We start from the raw sequence: 8,954 nt of genomic DNA on the forward strand, positions 1-8,954 counted from the left end.
AAGTGCTTTGTAAACTTCAAAGTGCTCTAGAAATAAAAATAATATTATTAGTATATTTAGTCTACCAATAACAATATCCTAATACTCCCCAGTAGGAATCTGGGGACCTAGAAGGCTCACAACACACACTGAGTAAAAAGAGGCAGCTAGGGGCCCCATAGTGCACAGGGAGCCGGGTCTGGAATCAGGAAGACCTGAGTTCAAATCTGACTTCAGACACTTACTAGCTGTGTGACCCTGGGCAAGTCACTTAACCCTGTTTGCCTCCATTTTCTCATCTGTAACATGGGGATAATAATAGTACCTACCGCCCAGGTTTGTTGTGAGGATCAGATGGGATAATTGTAAAGCATTTAGCGCAATACCTGGCATATAGAAGGAATGTAAATGTTAGCTATAATTTTTGTTGCTATTTATTAAAGATTGGAAGATGAAATCATAAGACTGAGAAATTACCATGTAAGACAGGGAAAATGAATAAATTTCTCCTCTAGCTTCACGATCAGTCATATCAAGGCCCAGCAGAAGAAGCACTGGCTCTGGCCTGAGGAGACCTGGATTCAAATTCCACCTCTGACGTTAACAGTCTTGCTAGGGATACTTTGGTCGATTGATTTAGACAATTCACTTAACTTTCCTGGGCATCGGGAACGGTAAGGGGAGAAACACCAGACTTGATCACCTTGGTCGTCCCTCCTAGTATCCATTAAAAATCTCTCTAGGGAGATAGGTTATACAGTAGAGCTAAAAGAAATCGGATAGAGGGGGGAAGGAGGAGACGAGAGGGGCTGAGAGTCCCAGGGGCCAGGCCCACTGCCCACAGAGCAGCCATCTAGGAGAACGGAGCTAGTCTCAGCCAGGGCAGGAAGGAGGTGTTGTCTCCCTGTCTTTCTCCATTCAGGCCCTGGCTGTTTCCTGTCCCATCAAAGAAGATGCTTCCCAAGGTGGCCATCTGCAGCCTCCTCCTCCTCAGTGTGCTCTGGATTGATGTGGCCTTGGCAGGCTCCAGCTTCCTAAGCCCTGAACACCCAAAGACCCAGGTCAGTTATCTGTCTTCTTCCATTCATCCACAAAGGGCTGTTGTCGTGGTTCTAGATTCTAGTCTCAGCCCTATTGTAACTATGTGACTGTGCATGTAACCTCTCTGGGCCCTTTCTACTCAAATTTCTCCCAAAGCCTGGCCCTGCTCCACCCACAAAGAGAGAATTTAGAGGGGCTCATTCCCTGAAGGAAACATTCTGTATCTCCCCAACAGCGGAAGGAATCCAAAAAGCCACCTGCCAGACTTCCACCCCGTGATGTGGAAGACGCTTTCAGCCAGCCAGAAGGAGTGGAGAAGGGTTTGGAAATCCAGGTGGGTGCTTCCACAGTGTTTGACTGGGGTAAGAGGGCACAGGGGAAGGCAGACACTGGTCAGGAAGAAAGGCATCTCATCCATCATTCAATAACCAGGCACTGTAAGGGATGTGCAGAATCACATGACCCAATCTCTGCTCTCCAAAACCTGCCAGTTTCCTTAGGGGACACAGGCATGGGATGGGACTAGGTTCAAGGGATAGCATCGTGCAGTCAGATTGTGAATCAAGAGACCTTCTTTCCAGTCCTGGCTCTTCCCTACATTTAAAATGGATTGATCTCAAAGGTCCCTTCCAGCTCCTGACATTTTAAAATGAATCTTAATCCACATGCACAAACACGTGCAACACACAAGGTAAAAAAGAGGGTTATTTATAGACGGCACCAGCAGTCAGATTTCTAGTACAGTTATTTTTTTCAGTTATCACCAGACTACAAGCTATAGTCAGTCATTCCTTGATTTGGCAGAAGAACCAGGCCTAGAACCCAGCTAAATACCGAGTCATTGGCCAGATAGAGGCCCTTGCATTTTTCTTTCCATTCGAAGATGATCTATTCATCATCCATTAACCACTGTGTGGAAACAGACTATAAACACAAGATGGCAGAGTCAGAAGGCCTCAAAGGTCATCTAATTCATAAATTGCTCCCCAAGATAGGAAGTGGCATGTCCAGAGTCAGTGACAGAGTGAGACTAGAATTCCAATCTCCTCAATATGTTTGCTTTGCAAAGCAACTAGAGGTAGGACAAATGAAATTACTTGACCTGAATAATAAGAGGTCTAGAAGGGACATCAGGACCTTGTCCAATTCTTTACTCCTACCCAAGGACAGAAAGCAGTCCATCACAATTCAAACCTGTATTCAACCTTGAGCATGTCACTTCACTTTTTCTGTTGCCTGAAGGTGAGTGGCTGGGTTAGAGGATCTCTCAAGGCCCCTTCCAGCTAGCTCCAAAAAGTCTAGTTCAAGTCATGAAATATTGACTAAATGCCTGTTATGTGCAAGGCACTACCATGTTATTCACTAATAATACAAAGACCCCCCCCCAAAAAAAAAAAGGAATTAGCTCCTGCCTTCAAAAATCTTACATGCTGCTGGAGGACAGGTTTTAGAGGTGGGACATCAATCACATATAAGGAAACTGGGGAGACAGAAAATTAACAACTGGAGAGATCGGGGAAGGCTCCAAGGAGGAGGTGGTATCTGAACTCAGGCATTAAGAAAGCAAAGTGTCAAAGAGATAGAAAGGAAGAGGGGGCGTAGTCCATGTTCAAGAGATTCATATATGGGCAGGGGTTCAAGAAACAGCTGTCCAGTTGGCTAGAACATAGAATTTGAAAAGAAAAGCAGTCTGAAATGAGTCTGGCAAAGCAGATGGAAACTAGTATGTGAAGGACAGTATTATAAATGCCAAGCTTAGGAGCTGGTATTTTATCCTGAAGACAATGAGGAGCCCCTGAAGTTTTTTCAGGAGGGACTGACATGACCATACCCTTTAACTAAAGAAGAGTCTTTTCACAGTAACGTGTAAAGAATAGATTAGTCAGGGTGGAAACTGGAATGCCAATTATGAGGCTATTACAATTGTCCAGGAAGGAGGCAATGAGGGTGGTGCCTGTGTGAGTGGAGACCTTACAGACGTTAACAGATGGAGAGATATAAGGCTTGGCCCTTGATAGGTTATGGAAAGTGAGGGAGAAGGAGGAGTAAAGAACAACTCCAAAGAAACAATTAAAACACGCTTTTAAAATTCCAAGGTTACAAACCTGAGGGACTACACATAGTAGTGCTTTTCATAGAAATAGAGAAGTTTGGAAGGAGGGACAAGTTTAAGAGAGAAGATAGTAAATTCAACTTTATATATACTGAGTTTGAGATTCTAGGGGACATACAGGTAGATGAATCCAGCAAGCAGTTAACTCTATAGGAGAGATATTAGGGCTCACCAGACACACTGATTTAGAAATCATCTCTATAAAGATGATACTTAAAGTTGTGAGAGATGAGCTCACCAAGGGAGAGAGAGTAGAGTGAGAAAAGAAGACTGAAGAAGCATGTGAAGGGCTGCCATGATGACTGAGCAAAGGAAACTGAGAAGCAACAGCCAGACAAGCAGAAGGAAAAGCAAGAGAGAGGAATGGTACAAAAGGTGAGGGAGCATCCAGGAGGAATGGATGGTCAATGGGATAAAAAGCTACAGAGAGGTCAAGAAGGAGAAGGATTGAAAACAGGCTGCTAGATTTTTGTGGTGAATAGATCGTGAAGATAAATTTCAGGAGAGCGACAGGGTGGAAAGTTAGATTGTGAGGGAGAAATTAGTGGGTGGTAAGGAAGCAGAGCTAGCCAGTGATCTATTTGTCTCCATTAGAAATTCTTTCCAGTAGTTTTGGGAGTAAGAATAAGGAGATATGAGATGATTGCGTGAGAATATGGATGGATGGCAGGGTCAAGTGAAGATTTTTCAGAATGCCATGGACTGGAACATGTTTGGAGGTAGGAGGAAGAGAGTCAATGGGCAGGTAGAGTTTTAAGAAGGGTGGAAAGAATGAAGCAAGCCTCTGAAGGAGACTGGAGGGGATAGGATTGAGAGAATAGGTGGAGGGGTTGGTTTTGGCAAACAAAAGGATCAACTCTTCCTCAGAAAAAAAGGAGCAAAGGATGAAAGGATGGATGCAAAGGAGTTTTGATGAATGGAGTATGAGAGCTGAGGAAGCTTAGTTAGTCTTGATTTTCTCATTCAAATAGGAAATAAGAGTGGTGAGTGCCACCAGGGCCTTGAGAGAAGGTGTGAATAATTCATGGGGTAGAGAGGAATGGGATAGAAAAGCAATCAAGGGAGAATTCACATTTTGTCATGTATCAATGAGTGCCCCATTGGGATGAAACAAAATTTGCAACCAGTCAGCACAGTGATGCACCTTTTTACTCTACCAGCTTCTAGACTCTCAGGAGGATGAGCAGAGAAGACAGGTGGTTGAGATGATCAAAGATTGATCAGGTGAGAAGAGCAGTTGGAAAAGAAAGCAAAAATAATTGGTTAACTACAAAGTCAAAACTACATTGGGAGGAAAATAGGGCCAGAGCAGAGGTGCTGGACTTGGTGATGAACTAGAGAGGCGGAGAGTGCAGAAGTGACTCAGATTATGATAAGAGAAAACTTCAGAATTTGAAAATGAGGGTAGCCCAAGGTGGGATGGTGTCGAGATCTAAGGTTTGATCATTCCTGTGGTTGACTAAGAATAAAGCTTTAGGTCATGGAAACTGATAAAGTGGATTAACTCAGAGACCAGTGTCTGAGTTTGAGGCATCTCCAACATGTACACGAGGTCCTTGAGTAAGAAGGTAAGGGTTGAGGTGAAAGTGAAGGAGTCGAGGTAAAACTGATGCAGATACTGAACTCCTTGAGAAGAGTTAGAATGCCCTAGATGTAAGCAGGTAATAGCAAACAAGATCTGAGGTCCACAAGTGTTGAGGATCTGGAAGGAGTGATGAAGGAGTAAAGAGTATTTCAACTCCTCCTTGGGAGACATGAAAGAAGGACCACCCAGGATAGTAGGGGGTAGCCATGGACACACTGATCTTCAGGAGGGAACCTCTGGTTTCTATGAATGCAAGATTTAAAATGAAAAGGAGACATCATGGATAAAGGGAAGTTTTTTCAGGTTTGGGTGTGGGGGAAGAAGGTACAATGAAAAAAGAGGAAAGGAATTGGGATAAGATTGAGGTGGGTACAAGAGTACAGAAGAAATGGAAAAACTGAGTCACCAAGTCAATGACTTGACTGATGTCATCACTAATAAAGCTAGATTCCCTATTCAATGTTCTGGATTTCAGGATCTTCATTAGCCTTGAGGAATACCAAAGGGGTTAAGTAATCCTGTTAACTATCAGAAGTAATTTGGGTCAGAATAGAAGAAAAGAGAAGGAGAAAAAGGGAGAAAGGAGTAAAAAAATAAACAGAGAGAAGAAGAGAGAAAATGTTAAGAAAAGGTGCCAAAGACCACAAACACAAGCCCAAGACTGGCCACAGAACTACTCAGTGAGATTTTAAAAGCATTAAGTAGGATTTCCTGCTTAAAAATATATCTTCCACCTCTAGTTAAAATTGCTGAAATTCCCCCATTTATTTTAGATTAGAGATTTATTCCTTTGGGTCTTGAAGAATGGCCCTGATCAGGTAGGGGGTAGGGGGCTGGCTGAAGAAGGGGGGAAATGAACAACTTAAATCATTAAAACTTCTTGATGCTGAAAGCAAGCTCGGGGAATAAGTCTTAGGGTAGGCTCCTAGGGACAAAAGAGAGAAAGGGAGAATAGTTTGATGTTTCAGCCCAAAGAAAATTTTGACCAAGGACTAGGCTAAGACTTTTCAGCAACTACCAGTATGTCAGTGGCTCCTGAGTCCCTGGGCTATCTATATTCCCTTCTCCAATGAGTGTGATCTTGGAAAGAATCAAGAGAATTTCTATGCTGAAATCCTCCTAAAGGAAACAGTCAACAAGGAAAGTCCCATTTGTCTCTAATCCCACTTTTTTTTTGGGGGGGGGGTTACCCTCCTTTCTTTAGTTCAACGCTCCCTTTGACATTGGGATAAAAGTGGCAGAGGCTCAGTATCAGCAGTATGGTCGTGCCCTAGAAAAAGTCCTACAGGAAATTCTTTTGGAAGAGAACCAAGGTAATTTCTTAAACACAGCATAATGACAACAATAATAATAACTGACATTTATTTAGGCTTCCAGGTTTGCAAAACATCTTACATATACGATATCATTTGATCACAAGATTTAGCGCTGTAAAGAATCTTAGAGATTCTCTAATTCAAGTCCTCAGGTTAGTATATCTGGGAAGATAACTGAAGCCCTTGGTCACTCATTTAAACATTCAAATATGTATTTATTAAGTTCCTACTAAGTACAGAACACTGTGTTAACTTCAGGGCATGACAGAAGGTTTAGGGAAGACATTTTCCCTCTCTGTCATGAAGCTTATAGGCCAGTAGAGGGGATGAGACAAACATATAAGGAGAAGGGGGGGAGAAAGGGTCTGACCAATTCGGAGCCCTCTTTGGAAGTTCATGATGATGGAATGGAGGGGATCAACCCTCCACTTGGGAGCATGCAGAGATATTCTTTGAGAACTGGGCCTTCAATGGTCATATCCCCACCACACAGAAAACTACGACACACATAATATCTAACAAATGCATTAGAGACATACAAAATGTGCAGGGGGGAGCCATCATTGATCAGAGAAGATTTCCTGAAGGAGATAACATATAAGTTTGTTGGGCTTTAAAGGAGAGCTAGGATTTTGACAAATTGGGGCTGGGAGGGTATTCAACATAGGGAACAACATAAGCAAACAACAGGGGAATATGAGGATGCCCAAGGTGTGTTGGGGTACAGAATAAGTAGTTTAGTGTAGCTAGAGTAGAAAGCAAGGAAGAAAGTATCAGTCAGGGCAAAAAGGGCTCTACAAGTCTGTGCATGTGCTCAAGTGCCAGACAGGAATCTGACTTTGTGCCTGTATTTCCCATTGTCCACCAAGACAAGGGTCTTGTAGAGAAGACTACCATTCAAGGTAGTCAAGCCTACCTTAAGGATCAAATGAGATGACATGTGTGAAACACTTTTTGCAAATCTTTAAATACCATACAATTACCTAAATTAAGCTTCCTCTATGGGTTTCTCATTTTAAGAACAGTTTGGACCAGTTGTAGCCCTCACTGTGAAGTAGACAACTCCTATTCTTCAGAGGTCCACATCTCCCCATTGCCAATTCCTCTGGCCTCATCATTTCAGCACCTCGGTCAGGTCTGGTCTGAACCACCTCAAGCTTCTTACCAGTAAGGGTGTCTATGCCACCCTTTTAAAGAAAATCCCCCATAGATGTCTATATGATATAAGAACAGTGGTGAAAAATTCCTCGTCAGGGCAGGCCCTGCCTTGTTATCCCCTGGGGATAAAAATACCTTCCCCAGCTCCTAGAGGCTACCAGTTTGAGGAGCTGAGAATAGAGGAGAAAAGGATGGGATGAGACTCTCCCCACTGCCAGCAGAGGGCACTTCCTCCCAGTAGTAGTCTCATTCCAACTTCATCCCCAACCCAACTGTATCAGTAACAATGTCTGATATGTCTTTATACTCTGTTTTCCATTGTATCACTTCATTCTCACAACAGCCCAGGGAGATGGGAAAGGAGAGCATGTGATTGTTATTCCCCTTTTGCAGATGAAGAAGCTGAGACAATTTAAGTCTAACATCTCAGTTATTGCTACTAAAGACTCCAACTTAACCGTAAGTCAGATTGAGTCCATTTCTAGGGGATTTAATAATGATAATAAGAGTTGATGAGACTAGCTGCTGGAGAGGTAGGGTATAAGAGTAGACAGAGAGCCTCAGGGTGCATGTCACAACTCTCATACATACTGGCAGTCTAAAAACAGGAGACTTAACCTCCTAGGCTCCAGGCAGCTTTCTGACTACAAATTATAGAGGTGATTGCGTAAGAAAGTTTCCCTATTTTGGAGTTCCTTTGCCAATAAAATGGCATGTCCAGTTCTTACTCTAAAAATAGCTTAAATTTATTTATATTAACACTAACATAAGTTAGCATTTATAAAGCTATGATAATCCAGAGTCGTTTGGACAACTCAAAGTTGACTTTTCCTCTTCCAGCCCAATTTTGGAACTTTTTGTGGGTCATTAGTACTCAGGAATGATAAAACGATAGATCCAAGGTGACCCTGGAGGTCAACAAGTCCCAACTCTTACTCAGTGCAAGAATCCCTTCTACAACATTCCATCCAATGCTAGCCATGCAACTCAGCCAGTGATTAAGAGCTACTTTGCTAAGCAAGCTGACAATGGTTGTGAAAGCTGTTTGGGCTATGTGAACATTAGGGGTGATTGTTACTATTCCCTAGACTTCTCAACTAGATTAAAATGAGGTGCCTGTTTAGGCAAACAGTGCAATGGAGAGAAGACTGGAGTTGGAGTCAAAGATCTGAGTTCAAATATGACTTACGTCTCTCATCCTGAACAATAACTTAATCTCTGTCTACTGTTTCCTCAGGGTTGTTGTGAAGATAAAATAAACTCATTCATACAGCACTTCTCAAACCTTAAAGCTCTCAATAAATGATAGTGATTCACTCGTGGGTATTTGCTGATGGGTCAGCTGACTCCACATATCAGCATTGTTAGCCTTCTCCAATCAGGGCCTCCAGGTGGTACAGTAAATAAGAATGCAGGGAGTCTGCATGAGAAACACCTGGATTCAAATCCTATCTCAAACACTTACTAATTCTGTAACCCTGGGCAAATCACTTAAGTCCTCCTAACCTTCACTTCCTCATATGTAAAGTGGGAATAATAATAGTACCTTTCTCCAGGGTTGTTGTGAGAATCAAATGACATAATGTGGAAGGTGCTTTCCCAACCTTGCAAGTCTCAATAAATGCTAGCTACTGCATAGGATGGAAACTGGTACCTTTTGTTTGCTTCTTTTTTTAAATGGCATCAGCAAGCACAATTACACATGGGAATTTTTATTTATCTAACCTACTTTCTCTTTCTTTCTTAGGAAATACAGGAGAAA

At 42.5% G+C, this 8,954-nt stretch overlaps 1 protein-coding gene across 1 annotated transcript; it reads left to right on the top strand.

Moving 5' to 3' along the window:
• Window positions 1–289: 289 nt before the first annotated feature.
• Window positions 290–7,608, top strand: GHRL (ghrelin and obestatin prepropeptide). The gene is made up of 4 exons (XM_069084503.1): window positions 290–1,040; window positions 1,256–1,354; window positions 5,923–6,031; window positions 7,586–7,608. The coding sequence occupies exons 1-4, from the start codon at window positions 933–935 to the stop codon at window positions 7,606–7,608; spliced, it is 339 nt and encodes a 112-aa protein (XP_068940604.1). The 5' UTR covers window positions 290–932.
• The last annotated feature ends 1,346 nt before the right edge of the window (window positions 7,609–8,954 follow it).

Source organism: Petaurus breviceps, unplaced genomic scaffold (genome assembly GCF_028583685.1).
Source record: "Petaurus breviceps papuanus isolate PSGF00001 unplaced genomic scaffold, PetGlider_PUasm1.0 174, whole genome shotgun sequence".
NCBI classification, from domain to species: domain Eukaryota; kingdom Metazoa; phylum Chordata; class Mammalia; order Diprotodontia; family Petauridae; genus Petaurus; species Petaurus breviceps.